The sequence below is a fragment of the Equus przewalskii genome, chromosome 26 (assembly GCF_037783145.1).
Source record: "Equus przewalskii isolate Varuska chromosome 26, EquPr2, whole genome shotgun sequence".
Lineage (NCBI taxonomy): Eukaryota > Metazoa > Chordata > Mammalia > Perissodactyla > Equidae > Equus > Equus przewalskii.
In genome coordinates this window covers 11,643,579-11,670,914 of record NC_091856.1, presented here as the reverse complement: position 1 = coordinate 11,670,914, position 27,336 = coordinate 11,643,579, and the positions used below count along the sequence as shown (strand labels likewise).

At 45.6% G+C, this 27,336-nt stretch overlaps 1 protein-coding gene across 3 annotated transcripts; it reads right to left on the bottom strand.

Annotated features, from left to right (window-relative positions):
• Window positions 1-12,702: 12,702 nt before the first annotated feature.
• TAL2 (TAL bHLH transcription factor 2) lies at window positions 12,703-23,480 on the bottom strand. 3 transcript variants are annotated; one of them, XM_070595465.1, is made up of 3 exons: window positions 23,437-23,480; window positions 16,507-16,594; window positions 12,703-16,060 (listed from the first exon to the last, which is right to left on the bottom strand). In XM_070595465.1, exon 3 carries the CDS (start codon window positions 16,024-16,026, stop codon window positions 15,709-15,711), a length of 318 nt encoding a protein of 105 aa, XP_070451566.1. In that variant the 5' UTR covers window positions 16,027-16,060; window positions 16,507-16,594; window positions 23,437-23,480; the 3' UTR covers window positions 12,703-15,708. The 3 variants fall into 3 exon arrangements, with proteins under 3 accessions (XP_070451566.1, XP_008540989.1, XP_070451565.1); XM_008542767.2 differs by lacking the exon at window positions 23,437-23,480 and adding an exon at window positions 23,117-23,244; XM_070595464.1 differs by lacking the exon at window positions 23,437-23,480 and adding an exon at window positions 23,288-23,426 and having other exon boundaries at window positions 12,703-16,594.
• Window positions 23,481-27,336: the final 3,856 nt, after the last annotated feature.

Genomic DNA, 27,336 nt, shown 5'->3' with positions numbered 1-27,336 from the left:
AATTGATTTAAAACTACTGGTGGAAACTTTCCAGACAAAAAATTCTTAAATCAATTGTAAGTTGAGTAAGAATAACATTTTTGTGTTAAGAAATTATTCATTTAAACACATCTGAAAACTTCCACCTCTAACCCTCTGCCCTTCTACTCTCTAATCAGGGCCTGAGGCTTTGAGATTATAAGAATAAATCTTTAGCTTCTAAAAAAAAGTAGGGAGAGGGACAGACAGCAAAGACGAAATATGCCTTTCTTTTCTTCTTTTGATGGGAATTGATTATTGCTGCATATTTAGGCTATTTTAGGGGTGGTGGAGAAAAAGACGTGGTGAAGTGAGCATGTGAACGGAGGAGGCCTCAATCATTCATTACTTTCAGGAGAGGCAATCTTTTCAGCTCCGTAAATGAACTGTGAATTACAAGAGTCTCTCAGATCAGATACAGGAACTCAGTGTGAGATCCCAGAGGAGTGAGGGCTTTGGAATAAGAGAAAGAGGTGTTCCTTTTCAAGTTGTGACAGAGACAGGTACATGGCAATCTCCAGGGAAGATACCTGCACTTGTTGGGCTCCCTCAGCCAAGGTATAACCAGTTTAGAAACCAATTAGCAAAACTGCTGAGTGAGTACTAACCACCCAGGGTAGCAAGAACCTGATGAGTGAAAGGGTCAGACCCCAGAATCAGTGGGAGAGACCAATTCAGGGAGTATTTGTTGATGTCTTGACTAAGAAAGAAAGAAACTGAACAGTATAAACACACAAGAAGAGTAACAGGCAAGTTAAAGGCTAAAAATGAGCTGAAGTGGATCAAAAACGCTTGATTAGATTATTCCAGTTGAACAATTTCACTTACCCGTTTGAAAACTCAAATCAGTTTTCCCAGCTCCACGAGGCATGAAGGCTTTTTTAAAGCTTTATGTCAAATATTAACATTTTGTGTACAGTCTTACTCATATGCCATAGAATGGAGCAGTTGGCCTCCTAAGGTCCCTCCAGCCCACATGAGGGACCATGAGGGGGGTGGGGCTGGGGGATGACACTAGATTTGGAATCAGAAGCTCCATTATTAACTGGAAGTTTCTTCTTGGATGAGCCATTTAACATCTCTTAAGTCTCCATTTCAACATCTGAAAATGGAGTTGAAAATACCAGTGTTATTTATCTCACAGTCTGTTATGAAGATGAAGTTACATACTTATGTTATACATTTTGATAAAACATAAAGCTTTATATGAACATAAGTTATTTTTTAAAATCATCTGTGGAAGATTGCAGACAAGGACGAGCAGGGTCAGCAAATATGAGGCAGAGAGCAAACAGAGGAACCGCAATCGCCTCATTGAGGCGTTGTCTCATTTCTGTACCTAGAATGTCTTCCCCTACGAGAGTGTAAATTCTAAAGGGCCAGAACCAAGTCGTTGACACCTTTGTGCATGCAGATCACAGACCGGCCATCATCCTTAACGGGCAGCAGGTTCCAATAAATGTTTGTTGACTTGTACCACGTGGCTTCAGCTTCCAAATTTATATATTGATTAGCCCAGAGGTAAATGTGAGTAAGCTGGGAAAGAGGAAGAAGAGGAATCTGATTTAGATGCCAGGGAAAACAGCCTGTCATTGTGGTCCTCATTGGACCTTCGCCGAGCTTCCTTTTCCGTTCTGAACCCAGACGGCCCTGCGCGCTCGAAATTGTCAAGAGCTCTGTGGGCTGCCCAGAGTAGCAGCTTTTTGTGGCTAAACACAGGACGTACTTTCTTTTTGCACTTTTTGGGGGTAGGTTTATTGAGAAAGTCGTAGCCCCTCTCCTCCTGGCTTTAGCCTCTGCAGATCTAGTTACGCTGTTTAGGTTCATGAAGTACAATTAGCATAATCCGATTAGATTAGCTGCTGGGGGGCGTCTTTGGACTGAAAAGCAGAGAAAAGAAGTGTCTCACAAAGAGGGGAGCCTGGAGCTTGGAAGGTGGGGGCCCAATTGCTCCTGTGCTGCCGGCCTGAAAGCTTGCACCTGCACAAGCCCTCTTGTAAATAAGGACTCTTAGATGGTATTAAACAGGGGGCTGAGGAGTCTGGGGGAGCTCGGGGAGGTAAGCGTGGGGAAGAGAAAGGCAGGACAGCAGCTCTGCATCCCATTAATTGATTTATCTGGATTGGCAAAGCGCGGGTGGCTGACAGAAGAGAGAGAATGCCCATTTGATTCCTACTCAGCATTGAGAGTGGGTCAGCCCCATACTCTGCTCTATCGAGATAAGCGTTTCAGAATCGCTGCAGGAGACTGATAAGGGGTTTACTTGTAGGGAACAAAGTTCACTGGACGTTTGATTTCAGTACTTGCTGAATTGGACTTCTGTCTCTTTCCTTTATTTCTGGAAAAGAAAACAAAAGTTAGATGGTAGTAGTTGTTTTAGGCCTTTGGGTAATGTCTGTTTAGAAACCACAAAAGAAAAACTCAACGATCAACTTGCTATTATAGGCGAAGCCAAGGAAATTTCGACTGAGTGCACCTTCCTCTGCTATAGACAGTTGATGGGTATAACTGAAGGTCTCATGTTTTTAAAGAAAAGGGCCTTAATCTATGTGTGCAGTCAGTGTTGAGTTTCAGGCAAATGATTTCTTCTAGCCTTCTTACATGGAAGAAAGATTTTTCCCCCCAAAGATGAAGGAGTCCTGACACGAAGTCCCTGTACTTGCTGGGGACTGAGGACCATCTGCACCAGTTTACACAATTCTCAGAGGACCTCTAAAAGTGTCTAACTCCATGGGACTAAAAGGAAGCCTAGTGTAAGCGAGCCCTGTGATACGCTGAACACCTGAGGCCAGGCAGGGAAGGCTCGTTTCTGTCGGTACATCTTCTGCAGTGCCGTTCAACCTAATCTACAGGCAATGAGGGAGCCCCATCACTTCTTTCGGATGGTTTTTCCTTTATCAAAGTCTTCTGGATAGAAAACCCAGATCACCAAACAAATTACTCTGCTTTCTTTTTTTTTTTTCTTTATCTCAATCATTGCCTACCTGCAATGAGCATTTCTTCATGAGAGGTTGATATTCTTCAAGGCAGAAGAACATAGTAAAAGAAATTTGGCGTATGCGGAAAGGCAGACGGGGATTCAGAGACTTGCCTTGCTGCTAGTTCGATCTCAAGTTTGTGTCTTAGATTCTTTTAAGCCTCAATTTCCCAACTGTAAACTGGAGCAAATACCTCCATTAAGTGGTTGTTAGAAGTATTTAAGACGGCGCTTATAAAATGCCTGCCACACAACAAGCTCTCAGCGAGTATCAATAACCCTTCCCTGAAGAATATTCAGGCAGCATTCAACTTGTGTGTTCGGGTCTGTTTATGTCGTACTTCCAAGCGGGTGTACATGATCCTCAAACACAGTGCAGAGTTTACTAGTCCCAGGAGAGTTATCTTTTCTCTGCTTTATCTCCCCTGTCTTTTCAGTACATCTATCCTTCTCAATTTCTGTGATGGAGCATCTTTCCTCCTGGAGCCTAGAGCCGTTCAGCCTCTCAGAGAGGGCCAAAGGAGACACTGCGAGGTTGTTTTCAGAAGCTTAAGATTAGGGAAGAAATTTAGTCTGGGGAGGCAGGTAGGAAAATCATTTCTAACTGCAAGAAGTCTAAGTGGGCATGCAGAACACCTTAAGTGTGAGATGGAGATCTGGAGGCTGATATCCAGCCAAGAGGGTCAGAAGCAGATGAGGAGAAGGCTATGTCTCCCTTGGGCTGTGGGCTGAAACAGCTGCATTTCATATATCCTCTTACACAGGCAGAGCGGTTGAGTGGTGTAAGAGGAAGCGGTGCAAGGTGTCCTTAGTCAGACAAGATGCTCTGCCTTCCCTCGAAAATTTTAGTGAAGGTTCCTTTTGAAAAAGTCTGACTTTTTCAGAGATGTTTTACATTATGGTCAAGGTATAGATGGGGAACATAATTTGACAGTATATGAAAATACAATTACACCATAACCAAGTAAAGATTTATCCAAACAATGCAAGGAAATATATTAATATCCTCTATCCCATACCCATCTCAATACATATCAAAAAACCTTTCATTAAAATGTATTACCTGGTCCTTATGTGGGGGAGGGGGCAGTGGAAACTCTGCCCTGCTCTATGCCCCAAGAGGCGGGCCTATGCAAACGCCATCACTCTGGCCTGCCTACTCTCTTGGGCTTCTGGCTGGGTTCATCAACGGAAGGGAGCGGCAGAAGAGAGGGTAGGAGGAGAAAAAGTGGTCAGAGTATTTATCCCTGCTCCCCTTCCTGTGCAACCACAGCTCCTGTCAGGCAGCCTCTCTTCGTGGCCACACGTTTGCTGGGTTCCAGTGACACTGGGGATACCTGGAGGCGACGGAAGACTGATCCCGCCTCCACCCAGCTGTCCCTTTCTCGGATCCTAAATTTTTAGAAAGTTGTTCATGTGAACTTTCATTTCTTGTTTTCATTTTTTCCTTCCTGCCTTCTGGATGTTTTTTCTTCCAGTCCAGGAGTGTGTGTCCTCTTAGCTCTGCCAGGTCAGCATGGCGGATGCTGATCTATTTTAGACCTCATGGGCCCGGGGTTCCCCACGTCCTTGTGTCAGAGTTCCAGGGAGCGAGTTGTTGAAACTTCTCTTTATTACAGCCAAATTTAGAATTTGGTGAGGGAGCGATTTTTATCTGTTTGAATTTATTTGAAATATGTAATTTTCAACTTCTTAATAAGTCCTTCTTTTTAAAGGGGAGGGAATATTCAGCAGCCCGTCCCACCACTTCTTGCCCCAGAAACCTCAAAGATGGGGTCTCACAGCAAGATTTTAAGCTGAATCCAAAAAGAGAAACCTCATCATGAAGGAGGCCTTTCTAACTGTGACTCAAAATCCTGAACCGCAAAATTGATCATTCTACTACCTAAAAGTCAAATTCTTATACACGGCAAACAAACACCGTAAGCAAAGTCATAGACAAATGAAAAAGTGGAGGGGAAATATGTGTACCTCATATCACAGAAAAAGGGTTGATCTCCTTCATGGATAAAGAGCTTTTAGAAACTGGGAAGGAAAAGCCTAACAACTCAACAGAAAAAAAGGCAAAAAATATCTACAGACAGTCCACAGAAACAGAAATATAAATGACTCATATGATGTCAGCCTCACTCATAAAAAGAAAAATGCAAATTAAAACCACGTGGTGGGGGAGAAAGGGGTAAAGGGGCACATATGTATAGTGATGGATAAAAAGTAGACTGCTGGCGGTGAACACGGCGCAGTCTACACGGAAGCCAAAATATAATCATGTGCACCTGAAATCTACACAATGTTATAAGCCAATTTGACCTCAATAAGATAATTTTTAAAAAAAGAACCACATTGAGATTACATTTTCACCTAAGAGATTGGCAAGTATGCCAGCAATTGTCAACGTACTCTGCAGGTGAATCTACGGGGCAATAAGAATTCCCATGTGTTGCTGCTAAGAGAGCACCTATCCTACAGATACATCGTGAACTTGGGAAATCGTGTGTGTGGAAGGCTATTCATTGCAGCATTGTCAGTAGCTGCAGAAGAGTGGAAAGACCCCAGAGGTCTTCAGTAAGGTACTGGCTCAGGTACATCATACGATATAAGACATGCAGATGTTAAAAAGAATGAGGAAGTCCTCTCTGGTGTGGAAAGATCTCCAGGATGTAGTGTTAAGAGGAAAAAGCACGGTGGTATAAGAAAGGAGGAAGTGAGGATATATAGTTGTATTTGCACAAGGACACACTGAAAGATAACCAGGCTTCACTCTTGGTGTTGTACATTCTGAATTTCTATAAACGTATAATCACGTGTATCCATCATTATAATATGATACAGAGTATTTTCACTACCCTGAAGATCCTCTGTGCTCTGCCTGTTCATCCCTCCTTCTCCTGCCTCTGGCAACACTCATCTTTTTATTCTCTCCATAGTGTTGCCTTTTCCAGCATGTCATATAGCTGGAATCATACAGTACATGGCCATTTCAGATTGGCTTCTTTCACTTAGTAATAGGCATTTAAGTTTCCTCCATATGTTTTCATGGCTTGGCAGCTCATTTCTTTTTAGTGCTGAATAATATTCCATAGTCTGGATGTACCACAGTCTGTCCATTCACCTACTGAAGGACATCTTGTTTGCTTCCAAGTTTTGGCAATTATGAATAAAGCTACTATAAACATCCACATGCAGATTTTTTGTGTATAGTTAAGTTTTTAACTCCTTTGTGTAAATACTAAGGAGCATATTGCTGGAGCAATTTATGGGGCATCTGGAAGAATATTTTTAGTTTTGTAAGAAACTGCCAAACTGCCTTCCATGCTGGCAGTACCATTTTGCATTCCCACCAGCAATGAATGAGAATTCCCGTTGCTCCTCATCCTCTCCAGCATTTGGTGTTGTCAGTGTTTGGGATATCAGCCTTCTAATAGGCGTGTGGTGGTATCTCATTGTAATTTGCAATTCCCTGATGACATATGACATGGAGCATTTGTCCATATGCTTATTTGCCAACTGTATGTCATCTTTGGAGAGGTGTCTGTTAAGGTCTTTGGCCCACTTTTTAATGGAGTTTTTGTTTTCTTCTTGTTGAGTGTTAAGAGTTCTTTGTATATTTTGGATAACAGTCCTTTATTTTTTGCAAATATTTTCTCCCTCTGTGGCTCATCTTCACGTTCTCTTGATATTGTCTTTTGCACAGCTCAAAAATATTTTTAAAAGAAAAAATACTACTGTTGCTAACCCCACTCCCACTTGCCAATTTTCTTCTTTAAAAATAGCCTTGGGGGGTCTGGCCCCGTGGCAGAGTGGTTAAGTTTGCACGCTCCACTGCAGGTGGCCCAGTGTTTCATTGGTTCGAATCCTGGGCGCGGACATGACACTGCTCATCAAACCATGCTGAGGCAGCATCCCACATGCCACAACTAGAAGGACCCACAACTAAGAATATACAACTATGTACCGGGGGGCTTTGGGGAGAAAAAGGAAAACAAAAATAAAATCTTTAAAAAAAATAAATAAATAAAATAAAATCCTTGGAAAAAAAAAGTTAAAGTTTCACACACTCTGCTTCAGTGGCCTGGATTCACATGTTCGGATCCCAGGCACAGACCTACTCCATTCATAGGCCATGCCGTTCAGGCATCCCAGGCACAAAGTTGAGGAAGATTGGCATGAATGTTAGCTCAGGGCTAATATACCTCGAGCAACAAAAAAAAAATGAGGAAGACTGGTAATGGATGTTAGCTCAGGACAAATCTTCCTCACCAAAAAAAAAAAAGCCTTGGAAAATAACTTTTTGATAATCATTTTCTGGGCATATTACCATATCCCCATATTAGCTCAATGATATCTTTAAAAACATTACTTTGGAAATTCAAAAACAATAGATTTTAAAACACTTTATCAATTTATAAGACATGGCAGTTGAATTGAGACCATTTTAATTTAGCACACTTATAACCACAAATGATAAAATGCATAGCTTTTTAACTTTTTACACATTTAGCCCATACACTTAGACATTTTACATGACCAGGTAACACTTACACATTTATTTTTTTAAACAGAAGTACTTAGGAAAAATAAAGATGTTCATACCTCGGGAATTTTGTGCTTTTAAAGTTTTGCTTAGAAAGGCCTCTTTTCAAGTATATATGTGGCTATCTGCTGAAAACTAACTTTTCCACCCAAGTCTTTTATAATATATTTGCCCACATTAGGGCTCAAAGGCAAAAGCTAATTTTCAGAGGCCATGGATCCCAATCCGGCCAACACTGTGTTTGCTCCTTGTTTACTTGGTAGTCTTGCCCTCAGCAGTCCTCTGCCCTCTTCCTCTTAAGTCTACTCATCCAGGGAGAGAGAAGTCAGGGAACCTTAAAGCATTTTTGGCTCTAGTCTCACATCCTGCTTAAAAGCTGAGCATGTATCCAGTTTTTGCCCAGAAAGTCACTGATCCTCAGTCTAGCAGGTGCTGAGGAGGGGGCATCTCTGGGCCCTGTCTCATCCAGAATATTACCAAAGCATGTGATCAGACTGGGGACATCCTCAGGACACTGGGCACAGCCCTCACCCCAGGTTCCTCCTATGGGATGTAGGTCGTTTTGTAGCTCTATGACCTCTACCTCCTCGGCTAGAATGTTAAAAAGAAACCAAGAAACTGGATCTCAGACCAGTTGATCCTCAGCTGGAACCTTCCCTAGTTATTCATTGGTCCAAACCAAAAGGAATGAGAGGAATGCTGGTAGATTTCACTGACATGACAACTCTCATCCCCAACTTCTCTTAGAGACCCAACAATCTCATGTACCAGACTACCCAGTCCCCTTCCAGGTATTTTCCAGTTCCCGTTGTCTTGCTTTGAAATCTCTCAAAATCTCTTCTTTGTGCAGTGCCTATACGAGGTGGGAGGGGGTCTGTGTTTCCTCAGTTCTGACACAATTGTACACTCTCAGGTGTACTGTGGGTTAGTGGAAAGAGAACATGTGCACAGACAGACACTTATGTGCATACATATACACACACCATAAGGTAAAATTAAGTCTTGGCTTATTTAGTGAAAGATATTGTAGGGGAGGAAGACATTTCCTCTACCCTCTCTGGGTTTGTCTGGCCGGAGAATGAATTAAATTCACATGAGACAGAATAGCAGGAGAAAATTAAACAAAGCTTTATAACATGTATACATGGGAGAGGCTCAGGCAAGCTGAGCAACTAGCCAAAATGGCTGAAGCCCCCACCTTGAATATCATATCCAGCTAACGACAAAGGAGGATGTTGGGGGTGGAGGGGGTCGGTTACAGGAGGTTACCAGAAACAGGAATAAGATTATTATGCAGATTCAAGTCCTTGCCTTTGGCATTGATTAAGAGTTTCTAGAGATAAGGTCATCCCCCTCTTCTTCCTGGTACAGAGAGGGAGGGACCTTTACAGATGGAGATTTCCTTTACAATGTAAATGTCTCTTAACAAAAGGCAAGCAAGTTCCACTCCTCAGAGCCTCCTTTGCTGTCCCAGTTTATCAAAAGCAACCAGCCCCATAATCCTCATGCCAAAGAGAAATATCTTGGCGAGGCCAAGACCAGTCCCCCACAATATCAACAACACACTGAAGTGATCTGGCTACTGGAGCAGATACAAAATACACAGCACAGTACTCCACTCCTCACACAGTGGGAGGGGATCACGGGGAAGAAAGCACTGTGTCCATTTCCTCAAACCATCCCTCCTCCTCAACTCCAGAGGAGCTAAACCCAGAAAGAGGACAGGTAGTGGGTGTGGAGGAGCAGAGATCCCACCCTCATGAGGACAAAACACACAGACACACAAGTGCCAACACCCTGAGCCACACGTCCTGCTTGAGCCAGGGTGGGGGTGGAGGTGGGAAGGAAATGAGATGGGCTTTCAAATTGGCCTGAACTGGTCTTTTTATTCCTGAAAGACTGGAGAAGCATGGGCTCTACCTGATGATGCGGGCTCGGTGAGTCAAGGAGTCAAAAGAAAGATTTGTTGGACTCTCAAGGTCTGGCAATAGTGCTCTTTTATTCAGAGAATAGCATGGAGTAGCATGGGGACAGGACCCATGGGCAGTAAGAACTGCAATGTGTTGAGGGTTAAAGCTAAATTTATAAGGCATAGGTATGTGAGTTATTTCTTTACCAGACAAAGGGAGGATCGTGAAAAAAATCGTTAAAGTGGTATCAGTGCAGGTGGGGTCTGGTTATTGGGTAGTCCTATAACTTTAGACGAGAATTGGATCGGATTAAGTCAGGATGTCCTATGCTTCCCAGAGGATGATACAGATCAGTATGTAGGGCAGGACACCTTGGGCTTCTCCCTGGGGCAGCCTTGACCCTTGTCACCTGACATCATTTATGGCATGGGAAAGGGAGATTAGGCAGAGCATGGGTGAAGGCAGTAACTGGAAAAAATTAAATGTATCTCATGTTGGCACCTCCCCCAAGCCCAGACAGTGGAACAAACCAGTCGCATCCTCAGGCTCACATTCACACGGGCCCCTGAGGGACAGTCTACTCACCGTGTCTCACGTGGTAGCAGCCCCAGCTCGGTGCTTCTAAACAGGAGGCTTTTTAAGGGCAGGGGGCAGTGTTTGTTCACCCAATAGAGTTATGGGCTAACATGCGTGGTCCATGAGGTTCCAAGGTGGTTAGGATCAAAAAGAATTAAGAGGGTTGGGGCCGGCCCCGTGGTTAAGTTCGCCCGCTCTGATTCGGCGGCCCAGGGTTTCACCTGTTTGGATCCTGGGCGCAGACATGGCGCCGCTCATCAGGACAGGCTGAGGCGGCATCCCACATGCCACAACTAGAAGGACCCACAACTAAAAATACACAACTATGTACCAGGGGGCTTTGGGGAGAAAAAGGAAAAATCAAATCTCTGAAAAAAAATTTAAAACAAAAAAAGAATTAAGAGCTCTGATGCAAAAAAACCTGTCGGTGAAAAGCAGTGATTTTGAGTAAAAATGACTGAGTGTTCAATTCTGACTCTCAGAAGGAAACTTGGGCAAGTTAATCTCCTACGCTGCAGTTTCCTTATCTGTGAAGCGAGAACAATACATATAATTAACATAATATTAACAATAGCATTGTTGTGGAGATTAGGTGAGCTGAACATGAGTAACTCTTGGCACAGTCCCTGGCATATAGCAAGCACTCAGAGAATTTTAGCTTTACTCTTATTATTATAATTTTATTTTATTTGCATTGTAAATAATTCTGAAATAGATATCCATGTACATAATTCTTTGACCATAATTCTGATTATTTCTTTATGATGGGTTCCTAGAAGGAATATTATTTAGGTTCAAGTGTAGGAACACGTTGAATAATCCTGTTTTTTAAAGTGATCCAGAAAAGGCATGTCAACAGCTTGCTTCATTCTACTACCAGGAAATTCTTGAGCTCTGGGAATTAAATTTTTAGCATTATTTAGTAGATTACAAACAGAACTAAGGTTTATGTAAAAATCTAGTGCTCTTTAAAATCTCTTTGTGATAGGTCATTAGCAATAGAGAGAAAATAAAAGGGCAAGTTCCCTGTTCTAAAAAGCTCCAGCAGCCACAGAAGCGAAAGGTTTGGAGCCCTGGGCCCGGCTTTCTGTAATCCTTGAGCGGCACCCATTCTCTGCATTCCTTCCTAACACCTGCCACTTTAAGTCCCTCACTTTGCATTGCCATTGAGCTTTTAGTCTCCCTCCTTAGCTCTGACCTTTTTAAGGATGTGACTTTTAACTAACCTCTGGCCTGGGGTCAGCAGTTAAGCTGTCCATTCTCCCAGACCCCTTTCATCTTTTGCCTTTTTAAGGACAAAGCCTGCTGTGCATAACTTATACATGTGTTGGTCGTCTCAACCCTTTCTTAGGTGATGAAACCTCAGAAGGCAGGTGCAGTCAGGACTGCGTTGAATGGATATCATGAGAAATGAACTTTTAAGAAGAGCTTTAGCCTTTGGGCTCCTCAGGAAAATTCAGCCTGTTCAAGTCTCACTTCAATGCCATCTTTTAGGGGAGACTAGAGGAGTATTCCTAACGGAGCCAGTCTTGATATAGTTTCCTCATTTTGAAAGTGAGGTCACTTGCAAGGCTGTTGTGAGAATTAAATGTTAGAAAATGTCCTGTCCTCAAGGAGATCTTAGCTTTCGGGGGCGGGGTGGAGAGAGGTGGGACAGAATATACACAGATGTCTGTAACCCAGGGTAGAGGACGTCAGGGTCATGAAGCACATGGGATTCTAAGAAAGGAGAGATGAGGTTGAATGGTAAAAACCTAGGAGGACTTCATGTAAGAGATGGTGCTTAAGACGAGTCATGAGGGGCTCTGGCCCCGTGGCAGAGTGGTTAAGTTCACGCACTCCGCTGCAGGCGGCCCAGTGTTTCATCGGTTCGAATCCTGGGCGTGGACATGGCCCTGCTCATCGAGCCACGCTGAGGCAGCGTCCCACATGCCACAACTAGACCACAACTAGAAGGACTCACAGTGAAGAATATACAACTATGTACCAGGGGGCTTTGGGGAGAAAAAGTAAAAAATAAAATAAAAAAAATCTTTAAAAAAAAAAAAGAAGAGTCATGAGGATTTTAGCAAGTGGAATTTGTGGCAGATGGAGGGGTGAGTAGAACCAGCGAGAATGGAAACATTCATGTGTAGAAACGGAGTCACCAGAGTAAAGTCAGAGGTATTAAGGAGCGGGGCATGTTTGGGGACCATCGAATGAGGCAGTTTCATTAGCATGTAAAACACACGAGGGGACTGTGGAAGGTGAAGGGAAGGGTGCACGGGGGCCAGGATGCAGAGGGCCTGGCTTGCTGGGGTATGGCGTTTGTCTCGGTCTGGTGGACAAGACACTTAAGGATCGATAGCAGGGGGGTGATTGACCACAGCTGTGATTTGAAAAGGACAATTAGGGAGCTGTGTGAAAGGTGAGGTGAAGGGAGATCTAGAGAGGGGGGAGGGAGGGGGGAGGGACGAGAGAGAGAGAGAGAGCGAGAGAGAGAGAGAGAGAGAGAGAGAGAGAGAGAGAGAGAGAGAGAGACTAACCAGGTGATGCTAGATTTGCTCGAGACTAAAGACAATGGTGGCAGAGGTTGGGGGGGGGGGGTGTTTGTCTTAGCCAGGACAGTGGCTGGTGAGGATGGAAAGAATGGGTAGATGTGCTTAGTAGACTTAGGAAATTCTTTCTAAAAAGAAAAAAAAGAACAATTTCTTTTCTTAAATAATTTATTTTCAATAAATTAATAGTTAAATAGCAAATCATAATCAATGGTTAAAAACACATCAACAAATAAACTCTTTGGTTGATACATCTAATCACATTCTACAAGGCAAAATAATTCAATTTCAATAAAATGCATATGAAGAAGATTACTGAACGCTATCGAAAAGAAATCAGCATAATAATAAGGTGCTTGTCCATTTTCAATCCTAAAACACTTAGTGACTGAACAGGGCTGTAGAAAGGCTGGAGACAGAGTCAGGAGGTCAGGCACTGTGTCCTGGGTTTCCACTAATTTCCATGTGACCTCTGGAAAGTCGCTCCAAAACGCTCTGGAACTGTTTTCTCCTCTGTAAAATGAGGAGTAGAATTAGCCACTCTAATGATCTGTATAAATCAATGGACTTGTTTATATCTGGTTTCCAGAGGTTTCCAGTGGTGTCCACAGCAGACCAAACCCTTTTTTTCAAGTAACAGAGTAGCATAGATATATAATCTGTGTAAACTTTTCTGTTGGGTTCAAGTGATCCATAAAGAGACATAACATCAGGGAACTACAATGTGTCTGAGCCATAAATTCTTCCTGCTGCAACCCCCAAGCCCTCACGATAGACACCAAGGAGGAGAGTAGAGTGATTTTTGAACTGGCCTCCAGTCTCATGGATACCTCACCAAGGTTTTGGTCGACATGTACCTATAATTCCTTTCAACCGTCACTTTAACCTAACACAACTTGGTATACCACAATCCAAGCTTGCAAAAGAAATAATTTAAGAGGTGAATTACATAAAGTAATATTTTAAATGTCTAGTCATTTATCAGAGGAATTTCCTGCAGGGCTTCTTTAAATAATTATCCCTCTCGTATAGTGCAATGATAACTCAATCTCCTCCTGACTTTTCAGGATCCCTCCCTTACATTTCAGTGGAAAGGCCCTCTGCACACACACACGGCCCCAACAGCAGAAAAGTGTACTCATTCTGAGAAGAGCAACGAAATCCTGCATTCAGGCAGAGAGGTCCTCTGTGCCTTCCTTGGCAACACATCAAAATGAAGCGAATATAAAAATACCATCAAAGTGTTATTTTGATCTAATGCCATATGAGAGAGTAAGTAGGGTTGCTCAACTGACAACCATCATCAAAGCTTTGAGATGTATTATCACCTGGTAGTTTGGGAACAAACTTAAGTGCACAAAAGCTCATGAAGAACAGATGTACACTGGGGGGAGATTCCCTGGTCTCTGAGCTTATGTGTTTCCCTGGACTATTCTGGGTCTGTAGGGAAGTTTGCTGAATGCAATTTAAAGAAAGACCTAGAAGGAAAATATATTGCTCTCGATAAACACGTTGTGTTACAAGTATGAATGCTGTATAGAATTGAACGACATTATGACCTTGCCATTTTGGGGGAATGAGATTTTGAGGTGTTGAGGGAGCCTCATCCAGCTTTCTTCTGATCCCCAAAGCGAAGAGGCTCATTTCAACCTTTCATAGATCAAATATCTTTTCTAGAGTGGCAGGAAATGTAAATTCCTCTATCTTGTATGCAGTGGATATCCATACTCTCAAATCCACCAATTTCCTACCTGTGGTTCAGAAGGTTTTAAAACCAAGGTACCGTCAAGAACTTTGGGGAAATAAAATGTCCCAGGGACAATCAAATGGCATTATTTGTATTCTGGGCTCAACTATGGGATGCATCTTTGAATCCACGTATCATCAGACTGGCACATGGCCGTGAGTTCTGCCAGATCCACGCTCTTTCATTGACTTGTGGGGACCACCCCCCTAGCAAAAGATGGAGCTAATGCTCCACAGCAGGGAAGACAAATCACAAATTCATTAATTCATTAGAGTCTGGTATTACATTCCTATTGTCTACTCTAAATCTTGCTTAAACTAAGGTATCTGTTAAATGAATCATTAAATAGTAATGTTTGGATTTTCATAATTATGTTTGAATTTTATACATCTTAAATCAGCAGAAACTCAGACTGAATTAAAAGTTTTAATACGTCACATGAAATTAAGGGGTCAGATAAGCTATTTTAGCTGTTTTTCATAAGAAAACTATAAACTCTAATTGATAAATTATAAAGTCCTTTCCTCTCACAGATATAACCCACCTGTTGGCTTTAGAGATAACATATATACATATAAGTGGCTCAGTGCAAGTAACACCTCAGATTTCCACAGAGATGAGGATGCAGAGCTCTTCCACATTGTATCTCCTATGTTCCTGTAATCCTCGTGTCAAGAGGGGTTCTTTCCCACAGATTTTCCCACAAGTCTCCAGGCTGTTTTCTGCCTCTTTCCATTCATCAAGCTTAAGATTTATTTTGTTCATCCTTGATCAAATGTGCCTCCTTCTGAGGGAAGCATCTTTGACTCATCCATCTGAGGTTCATTATGAGAAAACTTTCTTATAACTGAAAACATACTGAACACAACAGTGGTTTAAAAACCTATTTTTTTTTTTTAAAGATTTTATTTTTTCCTTTTTCTCCCCAAAGCCTCCCAGTACATAGTCGTGTATTCTTCGTTGTGGGTTCTTCTAGTTGTGGCATGTGGGACGCTGCCTCAGCGTGGTCTGATGAGCAGTGCCATGTCCGCGCCCAGGATTCGAACCAACGAAACGCTGGGCCGCCTGCAGCGGAGTGCGCGAACTTAACCACTCGGCCACGGGGCCAGCCCTTAAAAACCTATTTTTAACCTATGATTTTTTTTTCAAACATCTTAAGCAGATCCCGGATAAATAAAACAGACAGACAGGCTGCTCTGCCCAAAGTCCCAGGGGTGGCAGACTCCCAAGTCACATTCTTCACGGCCTCCTTTCGGCTCTCTGCTGCTGACCATGAGCCACCTCCTGGGAAGCTTAAATTCATCCCTCACAAATTATTCATCAAGTTGACTCTGGAACATGCAAAGGGCTGTCGACAGCCAGTGACTTCTGAACAAGTGCTGCCCAGGGCGGTGACAGCCAGAGCCACACTACGGAATGTGGTGGCTTGGGCCAGGTAAAGGAAGCTGGTAGTCACCGAGAAGCGTCCTGTCTGGCAGGTGCGGTCCTTGGTGGAAGAGTCCCAGAATGTTTCCCTGAGCGGCCACGGCCGTTGGCTGCAGGCTTTGCTCTCGCAAGACCTTGACCAAGAAGTTGATATACCTCATCGCCAGGCGAAGTGTTTCATTTTTGCTCAGCTTTTTGTCTGGAGGGTGAGTGGGGATGAGCTTCCTCAACTTGGCAAAGGCACTGTTGACATTCTGCTGCCTGCACCGCTCCCTGGTGTTTGTGAAGATCTTCCTGGTCATGTCTGAGTTCCTGGGATGGGAAAGAGAAAGGGCCCTGAGGGCCAAGACCTTGTAAGAGGCCTGGTGGATACCACAGGTCCTGCCAAGAACTTGAGATGTCAGATCTTCTCCACCCAGATGTTAGAAAATTCCTTTCCTCATTTTTGGGTTTTTTTGCATCTTCCTTTTGGTAAGGGAAGAAAATGTGGCAGAAGAAAGGGCTGGGCAGGAACACCACCTTTCAGCTGTTTTTCTCCCAGTTTTGATTGAAGCCTCCAGTTGCAAGGCTGTTTATCCCAGCACCCCCACTCTTTTATAACCAATTCTTCCTAATTGTTCAGACGATTGAGTACATGTGTGAACAAAACATGTATTTAGCAGTAGGGAGTTGAATATGGATTCTCAAAGGAAAAAAAGCTGTGGTCCTAGGTCTCGTTAGGAAGATAACACCTGGACTGAAGAAGAGAGAGCGCAGCCCTCCTCTGCGTTGTCAGACCTCACCTGGAGGGCTGGCCCCCCGTGCACGAGCTGAAACATCCAGACCGGACCACATTTACAGGAGGACAGAGTGACGCAGAGTCTTGAAACCCTGTTGTATGAAGAACAGAAGTGAGTGTTTAGTGTGACAAAAGAAGAAAAGACAAGGGGCAGGGGGGGTGATGATCTGGCAGGGGTGCTGGAGGTTTTCAGGCGTCCCTGACTGGATGACCTTGCCAACCCTGAGAGGTGATCATCATCATCTATTGCCAAGTCTCATCGCACCATTTGTAACTCTTGGAGGCGTGGGTCCCTTTGTCAGGCAGCTTGGATTAACACACATTACTGGAACAGTTCACGATGCATCAGCAGAGAAGCCAAAGCCCAGTGCCCGACAGTTTGGGGCTCTTGGCTCACCCCCGCCTGCTCTAGCCTCAGCTCCCCCGCACAGTGGGCCCCTTCCTGTTCCCCCAAAAGAGTCAAAGAGTAGTAAATATTCCTGACGGCATCCGTTTGCACATGCCATTCTCTGTTCCTTGAATTCCCTCCTCACTCTCTCCTTGCCTATTTCTACACATTCTTTGAAAGGCAGCTCAAAGCCTCCTTTTCTATGAAACCTTCCAGCCATTCCAGCGCCCCCCCTGCCCTCCCCTCAGTGAACCCCTGCAGCCCTTGGTGGGAGACAAAGGCTGTTGGGAGGATTAAATAAGTTCATGTTTGTAAATAAGTTATAACAGTGCCTGACACTTAGTAATTGCTATAATAGTGTTAATAAATATAACAAAATAATAAATATATTTATAAATAAAAACGTGTGGGGTGTTGACTATCCCTAGGGGGTGATATCTTGTTTTTCTATAACCGAGCCTGCTACAATCTCTTGGTTCTTGGTGCCTCTGTTCTTTTATTTTAACCCGTAATGTAGACCTACTCTGCACCAGGCCCTGTGCTATGAGCTGGGATTGTGGACATGGTTGGGTGAGAACCTTGTTGGATGGTCTGGTGGAGGAGGCAGCACATACATAAGGACTTAAAAATCACAGCACAGGGTCCGGCAGGGTTGCATAGTGGTTAACTTTGCAAGCTGTGCTTCAGTGGCCTGGGATTCATGGGTTCGGATCCCAGGCATGAACCTACACACTGCTCATCAAGCCATGCTGTGGCAGCATCCCACATACAAAACAGAGGAAGATGGGCAACAGACGTTAGCTCAGGACCAATCCTCCTCACGAAAAATAAATAAATAAGTAAAATCACAGCACAAAGTCCCACATGCTGAGGGCCAAATCCAGATCAACAACTGATGACTAGAGAAAGGTGTAAAAGAATTATGCCAAGACCAAAATGACTAGGTCAATAACATTGAACTTTTCCCTAAATTCTACCTCCCTTTTATTTTTATTTGGGTTTCTGTAAGGATGTGAACTTGTGGGTAAACACCCCACATATCTGGAATAAGTTATATAAACCATCATGCGGGTTGCCAGGAACTCTTTAGGGACCCCTCAAAATGCCAGCTTCCTTCCACGCCTGTCGTTTATGTGAACAGCCCACACTGCAGTATGAGCTGGGGGGTTAAGCATTGGCATGTATGGTAGGAAAGAGTGGGCCCATTTTATTTGAAATTAATCTAAAGAAGTGATTCGTTGAGGCTCCGGGGGGTAACTGTGAAAAAGCGGTCCTTTGCTAATTTAAAACACGTGGAACTTCTGCTGCTCAACTTTTCTTCTCTTCCGGTGGCTCTCAACTTGAGCTGCTCATTGGAATCACCCGGGCTGCACCCCAGGCCAATTAAATGAAAATCTCTGAGGGCATCGGTATTTTTAGATTCCTCAGGCAGATCGGCTGGATCCTCCAGGAAGCAGACGCTGAGTTGGAGTTGGGGGTTAATGCCTATGACAGATAAAAAGGGAAGAAAGAACGGGACGAAGAACACCTGCAGAGGGCAACGCACAGCTGGCACCTGGGAAAGGAAGGCAGGAAGGAAGCAGGACCACCCCGAAGATTCCTTTGGGCAGAAACAGCCAGATCCAGTGCCCTGCCTTCCTCACTCGTCGCCTGGGTGCCCGGGAAGACCGGGGGCGGGGAAGGCGCGGCCCTGAGAGCTGGGGGCGCTGAGCTCCTGCCGCCGAGCCGCAAGCTCCCTCTTGCAGGGACCTCCCGGCGCGCCTCTCTGTGACCTCAGAGGGCGGCCGAGAGGAGCACCAGCTCGCTACTCTCCAAACGGGAAGGCTCCACCCTCAGCAAAACCGTATTTAAGAAGGAGGCGGGGGGCTGGCCCCATGGCTGAGTGGTTGGGTCTGTGCGCTCCGCTGCAGGCGGCCCAGTGTTTCGTTGGTTCGAATCCTGGGCACGGACATGGCACTGCTCATCAAACCACGCTGAGGCAGCGTCCCACATGCTACAACTAGAAGGACCCACAACGAAGAATATACAACTATGTACTGGGGGGCTTTGGGGAGAAAAAGGAAAAAATAAAATCTTTAAAAAAAAAAAAAAAAAGAAGGAGGCGGGACCCTGCCTTCCTGGAGGAAGGGGCAGGAGTAAACAGAATAGGGGAGGGGCCACCCTTGCCCTCGGGTGGTGTGTGTTCTCTTCACAGCACCAAACACGAACCAGCCAGGAGCTGCTGCACAAGTCACCTCACCCACCCGAGCCTCAGTTCTCAGCTGTACTCAGGTGTGATGATACCGTTCCCGCCTCACAGGGTGGTTGTCCAGAGTAAATGAAGTGCTGCATGGGAAAGCATTCTGTGAACTAGAAAATCAGGAAGATGGGAGCAAACAGTACTTTGTGCCAGGCACTGTTTTCGTGAATTAACTCCGCCTAGATGTGTCTGTAAGTGGTGCTGGTTGCAGTGACAATATTGTAGATATTGCTGGGATCCGCCTCGGGATGCCAACATGTTCCAGGAGTCATTTCCCTCTACAGTGTATTGGTATCTCTGCGATTCTGTGGGAATCAAACGATGATCCCAGTTAACTGGAACAGCCCCTCTTACCACCACTGACTGTATGGAAGTCCGCCAAAAGTGGAGGCATCTGTGTGGTGGTTAAGAGCACAGCCTCCAGAGCCAGAACCCTGGCTTGGCTTTTGGCTTTATTCCTCCTAGCTGTGTGACTTTGAGCAATCTACGTAACCTCTCTGTGCATCAAAAGCCTCATAAGTAAAGGGTGACTCAGGCTACTACCTGCGAGGACACATAAAACGATACACGTAAAACACCTCAGCACAGCGTCTGGTGCACACTACATGCTCAACAAATGTCAAATGATTGCAATTATTATCTCCACAAATAAAATAGAGGAAAGTAAATGTTCACTGTCATTTATAATTTTTTTTCTGATGAAGAAGCTACAGTGCCGTAGAAAGGTCCAAGCTTTATTCATGTGTGAGTCTGTTTCACCCTCTAGGGGGCTGTGGACAGATACGTGTGTACAGACAGAAGAAACATCTGGAAGCATTCAGGCCAAGCTGCGGACAGTGGTTCCTTGGGGGAGGCAGTGGGTTGGGGAAGAGAGAAAAAGGCGATGTATGTGTTTTATTCAATATACTTTGGTATTGTTTTACATTTTTATAACAAAGTATTCATATATTATTTGCTTCATAATAGAAAGAAATTAAGAAAGTTTATGGGTTTAGTGTAGAAAGACCTGGCTTTGAATCTCAGCTCCCAATTTCCTAGTTATATGATTCTGGGAAAATCCATTAACTTCTTTAAATGTCAGTTTTCTTCTCTGAAAAATGGATATAAAGCCATCTCCATGCTTCTTGTGAGGATTAAATCAAACACTATATAAAGTATTTGAACATATAAATGAGACACTATGTCACCAGCACATGGGTGCTTAATAAATACAAGGGTCCTCTTGCCCATACAGACGAGAAGTATTATTATCCCAAGAATAGCATTTTTCAGTCGTCTGTATGCTCCCAGGACATTTCTCCGTCCCAGTTCTCATTGCCTTTCCTGCTTCTGTCTGGTCTGGAGAGGCCAGAGCTGTGGTAAGTGCAGCCCAAGTTCACTGTCCGGCTTCAGCCTTCCTCCACCCGTCACGGAGCTCCACCTCCTCTCTGTGTGGAGACACTCCTAGTGGGACCCATGATCCAGTTACAATCATATGCTCTCCAAGCTTTGGTACCAACACTTACTGATCCTATGTGCCAGATACTCTGCTGGCTTCCAGATACTGAGGAGCCCGCTGCCTTGTGACATGGAGAGGGAAGAACAGGGGCTGTAGGAGCAGAGAAATAGCACCTAACCCAGCAGTCTAGAGGGCTTCCAGACAGAACGTGGATCCCTCCAAACCGAGGGGGTGCGCCCGGTGACGCCAAGGCCTCTTTCTGCTCTGAAATGCCATGGTGCCCTGCCTATGGCCTTGTATGGAACGTAAGTCATTTCTAAACAACCTGGCCTTCAGATGTACAATGAATCTATGAGTGTTGTCAGGACTGTGCCCGACTATACCTAAAATATGAAGGTTTGAACCTAAATCAAGGGAATTTTAAGATAGAAAACTATCCAGTTTTGCTGATACTGGGGCTGGCTGCTTCGCAGCCAGGACTGTGGAAGAAAAGTTACATTTAAGCTTCTCTTGTCACAAGAGGGTTTAGCTCACTCACTAAGTCAACTCCAGTCCCATGGGGGGTCTTTTTCAAGCTGGGAAGAAAAAGATTAGGCAGGATAAACTAACCGGTGTGCTCTTCTAAGAGGGCTCGAGCCTATTGTGCTAGGAGCAGACAGAGGAAATGAGAGAATAGAAAATGGGCTTCTGAAGGTGCCCTGCTGTCCTGGGAGGTGCTTTATAATTCCTTGTTGATTTATCTCAAGTGTGTTTCTCTCTTCTCCACAGGGGGAACAGAAATCAGGGATTAACAAGCTGGAAAAACTCAAAGGAGAGGTCACTGGAAAATTACTAAGGTGCTTATTAAATCAAAGGAAGACTGCATTTATGTTCTTCCGGTTTCGAGGACTGATTGCTGCTAATCTTGATTTCAGAGTAACTCAAGAGCTTAAAAAATACGCCAGATGCCACAGAATCAGAGAACACCTGACAGATGTCGAAACGGGTGAAGCGCTTTGCCCAGGTCACCCCCCCAGCTTGGGTGTTTATGCATCTATGTCACCACTGACTCCTGCTGGGTCAGGGTTCATGCCCTTGTCTGTGCCATGGACCCTTCTGGCAATCTGGGGAAGCCTAGCGACGGATTCCATCTCAGAACGATGATTTCAAATACATGAAGTAAAAAGCTTTAGTTCCCTTCTCAGAATAGTGATTTTAAATGCATGAATTAAAATACATAGACACATGAAATAACCAATTCTACTTGAGTTATTAAAATAATTTAAAAATACAAAACAGTAATACGTGCTTCATTTTTAACATATTAAACAATTAAATTTATTCCCATAATTTCTAAGTAGTGATATGTAAATTGTTTTTTCAAATGGTCTGCAAGATCAGTAACATGAGATGAAGGTGCCTACGATTTCTATTGATCACAAAGTCACCAGTACTGCTAAGACCGCTGTAGTTTATTACCCACATTCACGAATAAAGGAAATGCTAAATTTAGATTAAAGGTTGGTGGAGATAAAGACGTAATTTTTTTCCAGTCCAAATATATAGAACCCCTGAATTCTATCTACACACCCCTGGATGGCTATGTCAGGGACCCCAGCTTAGGAATGCCTGTGCAGGAGGAATGTCACGGTAAATACAACAGGAATATAGGTGTGCACAAACTTCTATTTATATCGTTACCACTGAAGGTAACAGGTTAGCAGAGGAAAGAATGACAATTACGCCCCTAGAGAAGGTGACAATGCCCCCAGTAGGAACTGCTGCTTTTTCGTGGGGGTGGTTCCAGGACACAGAACCAAAGTCAACCAGCAAGGATGCCCACAGGTTCAGGGCTAACATTCCCCCCCGGGGCCTGGCTCAGGCATTCAGACTCATAGACTCTTTTTTCCCAAGACTTATGTTTCTCTTCCTGGCATTTGGTCCCGTGTATTGTCTTTTCTTTCATCTTTCTCTTGAAAGTGAGTGAAAACACTCTCCAGAAAAAGGGAGGTGCTTCCTACAGCTGGGTTAGGGAAAGGCACCTGACCTCAAACACAGGGCACAGCTTTGCCTTTTGAAATTATTATACAAGTAACACATGCTCATTTAAGGGGAAAAAATTAAGCAGTACACAAGTGCATAAAGTAAAAACTAAAAGGCTATCTGTCTACCTAGTCAATCTTATTCCCCAGCAGTAGCCAATTTGGTGTGAATATGTATAATATTTATATATCCTTCGTATCTTATATCCTTTAAAAATCAGAATACATAGTATTACGCAAGTTACTTTTCTCATTAGACAACTGTGCTTGATGATGATGTTCTAAATAAGGACATTTACTTGAATGCCAGTCTTCAGGTGGCACCCCGCGCGCCCGCCGGGAGAGCCGCCTGTTCCAGGATGCGCTCAACACGCGCGCCTCCTGCACAGCCCGCACACCCCGTTGCCCTGCCAGCCTCACCTCCCGGCTTGTCCCTATTGCTCTCGATACCCTTTGCTCCCCGGCCTGCAGTGCCCTGCCTTATTGACTAAGTAGTTCAGGAAAGCATCACTTGCTAAAGTGTCGCACCTGCCAGATGTCCGGGAGTCGCTCACTGAGACGCAGGAACCACCTAAAGGGCCCTCGGAGATGCTCCGGAGCGTCCCCGGCACCGCGGATCCAGGCGCAGCGACCCCGCCATCACGCGCTAGGGGACCGGCCCCCGCCCCTGCCCCGCGGAAAGCCCCCGGGACTTCTCACCGAGTCGCCTTGGTGGCTGCTACCAAGTCCCCGCCACACCCCTGCTCTCCCGGGCGGGCGCGGCTTGGACTCATGGGGCCGCGCGGAGACCGTGGCCCTTGAGCCCGAGCCCAGCCCCGGGGCGCCCACGTCCCGCCGAGGCGACGCACCTCTTCACCCAGAGCCGGAGCCCGCGCCGTCGTGGTCGCCGTAGCCGGCCGTGTGCGCCCTCCCCTGGACGCCGCCGCAGCCGCCTTTATAGGACCCCGCCCTTTGTTAGCTGGGCCCAGGGGGCCTCTTCCCGCCCTGGACCCCCGCCCGGCCCTGCCCACTCCCCGCGCCCCGCCTCCCTGAGCCCTGGAAAGGGGCCGGGCGGAAGGAGAACCGCGCTGTGTGTCAGGTGCGCGGCCGAGGGGTCCTGCCCCGCATCGGCCTGCGGCCAGAGGCCGGCTCGGGGCTCACCGACCCTCTTCTCCAGCGTCGACGAACCGCGCAGAGTCCGGGCCGCGTTCATTCATCAGATGTCAATTATTTAAGCCAATGTAGTCCAAGACGCACGGGCTTCAGGATCACGGGTGAGGGGAGACACATCTCCACACCCACAACCCCGACCCAACAGATCAGGTTTTCTGGCAGTGGGATCCCAAATCTGCGTTTTTCACCCCAAGAGACTAAGATGCACAACCAAGTGTAACCGCCACTGTCCCGGACAGATTCCCGGGGTGTTCATCTCAGTTCCCGCAGCGTCCGGCACAGGACTTGCTTCTTCCAGAGGCCTCCAGCTCGGTCTTCCTGCTTCTGCATTGCCTCTTTCCTCTACTCCAGTATCACCCAGAATGATCCTGTGAAAACCCAAGTCAGAGTCCCGCCACTTCTCTGCTCAAACCCTCCGGTGGCTCTGCATTTCACTCAGTTACAACGGCCCCCGAGACCCCCTTTACCTGACCTGTTCCTTCTCTCCCGGGGTTTACTCAGCTCTAGCCACTCTGTTGTTTCAGGAACATGCCCTCCTGCCTCTGGCCTCTGCGATGTGTTCTCTGCCTGAAGCACTCTGCTCTCAAGTTATCTACCTAGTTCCTTCCCTCACCTCCTCTTGTTCATTTGACAAATTATTATTGAATGCGTACCATGGGCCAGTGCCTAATCTAGGCACTGAAGTTGGGGACACAACTTCAAACCAAACAGACTCGAATCGCTGCCCTCAAGCTGCTGACGTTCTTCGGGTCTTTGCTCAAATGTCACCTTCCCAATGAAGATTCTCTGACCACAATATCTGAAATTGCACCTTCACACACAAGGACTCTTCCTCCTCCTGCCCTGCTTTATTCTTCTCCTCAGCACTCATCCCCGTGTAATATTTTACTCGTTCATCTTGGCTGTCTCCTCCGCAGCTCCAGTGAATAGGCGTTCATCGAATGCTGGTTGATTAATGAATGGTTGAGGAATGAATTTCTAGGCACCCCACTCTCTGAAGGACCCAGCATAGGATCGAGCACGGTAAATTCACAAACGCATTACAGCTTAGTGGACGAGAGCAGAGGCCTCTGGAGTTGCACTACCCAGGTTGAAATCCCTAGTTTACCCACTTACGTGACCCTAGGCAAATTATGTAAATTCTCCCTGCCTCAGTTGCCTCATCTGTAAAATGGGGACAATAAGAGGATTGTGAGGATTAAATGAGAAAAACAAGTCAAGCATTAGCACTGTGCCTAGCACTCAGTCAGAACACCGTAAATTTTATTGTGATAGATTGTATTATTGTTATAGCTACTGGCTCCCTTCTGTGAGAGGACTACGTAGCCTCGCCCACTGCCACGTGACTGGCAGTGCCTCCCTGTAGGTGGAGGGAGAGGACTTCCCGGCCGCCTTTAAGGCTTGGCCATGAGACTCGCTGCAGCCAATGGAATATGAGCGGACCTGACATCTGGCGATGGAGCCCAAGCTTCGAGAGTGATTGCTGGTTGGGCTCAGTCATGAGAACGTCCTGTTCCGGGTTGGTCTTTCAGCCTCTAAGCCATGGAGCGAACCCATAGCCAACCACAGCCCTTGTGTAACATGACTGAGGAATAAATCTTTGCTGTTGTAAGCCACGAAGACTTTGGGGATGTTTGTCCCCCTCCTCAAAAAAAAAAAAAAATGAATACAGTTCCTATTATAAATAAAAAATCTGTTGCATGAATTGCTAGGTTGGGGGGTGGGGGTGGCACAGGAAGATGAAGAAAACTATCTGTCTTCAAGGAGTGCACAACCTTTGGGAGGGGGAAGACATGACAAAAATGACTAAATACAAGCTAGGCGGTCCTGAGTGCCAGAGTGTGAAATTGGTGTTAGGGAGGCAAAGGATTCTAGCTGGACCAGACATCGCTCGTGGGAGGGACAGCATTTAAACTAGGCCTTGAGGCAGGCTGCCTCTGACATTTGTGGGGCCCAGGACAAGGGTACAAATGGCTCCTGACCCATCCCTCCCCATCCTTTTCCCATCCCTCAGCTCTGTCCTGCTCTGTGAAGGGCCTTATGTATATGATGTGGACTCCCAGCCCACATGGACCTAAGGAAGAGCTCTGTGCAGGCTCTGAAAATGGGCCCAGGTCCTGGATACCCAGAATGTGGTCTAGAATGTGGGAAATGGGCACCAGGGGGCACTGGAGTGGGGCTAGAGCAGGGCCATCTAAAGCACAGAACCCACGGCAGGGGCCCCGGTTGCCTGGTGCCTGGGCGCCTGGAAAGAAGGGTGGAAAGGCTGGGCAGGAATTCCAGATGGAGAGCGGAAGAGAGAGCAGTCATGTGAAGGCAACTGTGTGCCTCGAACATGGGAGAAATGTTTAGATTTACAGTTACAAGGCTCATTGTGGTGGCAGTGCAAAAGATGGATTGGTGAGTGGGTTGGAGAGAATTAATTGGTTAGTTCCTACATAGGCACAAAGGGGCCTTTGGAAACATAACCTAATATTTGCAGTAAATTTGTCCTCTTTCTGCCCTCTGTCTTTGTGTGCTGTAGAAGGGGAATTGCGGCCTCATGGTGCCCATCCTTTTCCATCTTGCCCTATTGTATCACAATTCTGATACAGCACATGTTAGATTTTAAACCAAGAACCTATACTACCCTTCATCTTAGCCCAAAACCTGCGCAGTAATATATTCTCGGAATGGCATATTCCACAGCTGTAAAAAAAGAACTGTGGCAACTGGGTAGCAAGCTCAGAGATGTGTGATGCTAAATGAAACAATAAGCTGTCAAATAGGATCTGTGTACAATTGGACAAGGACTGCGAGAAAGGACGAAGGCTGCAGAGAACAGAGCACAATCGTGTCGGCACACTGGAACCAGGCTTGACACTTGTTTTCTTCTCAAAACTTTCTTACATATTATCATTGGTTTTATAATTTTAAAAATGGGGGAAACAATTTTGGTGCACCATTCCACTAGCAGCGATTCTTCGGAGCGATGGGCCCTCTCCCATCCCAGTCCCCCAGTGTGGAGAGGTTAGGGGCGAGGAAGGGGTTGAAGTAGGAATTTACATAATCCGATTATTGGGGGATTAGGTCTGGGCAGCGAAACGCCTCTGTGTGCTTGAGCTAAAACCCTTACTATTCATGGCTCTCACTGCCCCCTGGAGAGACTGCACCTGCGGGCTCCTAGGGAGGGAAGAGCAGGCTGGGGAAGGGAGGGCGGGTCGCTAGGATTGCTTGGGCATTGGCAGGCTCTCTGGTTCTACTGGCTTAATTGATCTCTCTGGATTAGCCTGTGAATACTGGACCTCTAGTCCTGTATGCAGCAGTTGTCAACTTCAGGAAAGACCAAACCTGAGGTTTTCAGAAGGGATTTCTGTGAGCCCAGGTGGTTGTGGGCCAAGGTCATTTTGGCTAGAAGTTAAGCATCAGCCATATCCAGTCTCAAAACTCCCTTCCTCCCCCCTCATTCTAAGCCCCCTTCCTGATCCCTAATTCTGCATATCCAGGCCCCAAGCATCCATCTCTCTCTCCATTTATCCATCCATCCATCCATCCATCACTTCTTCCTTCCACCTATTGTGTATGCATCCATCAATTTATTCATCACCTGAATTAGC

Coding starts and splice junctions, on each gene's coding strand:
- TAL2 (XM_070595465.1), bottom strand. CDS start 16,026: ATGACCAGGAAGATCTTCACAAACACCAGGGAGCGGTGCAGGCAGCAG.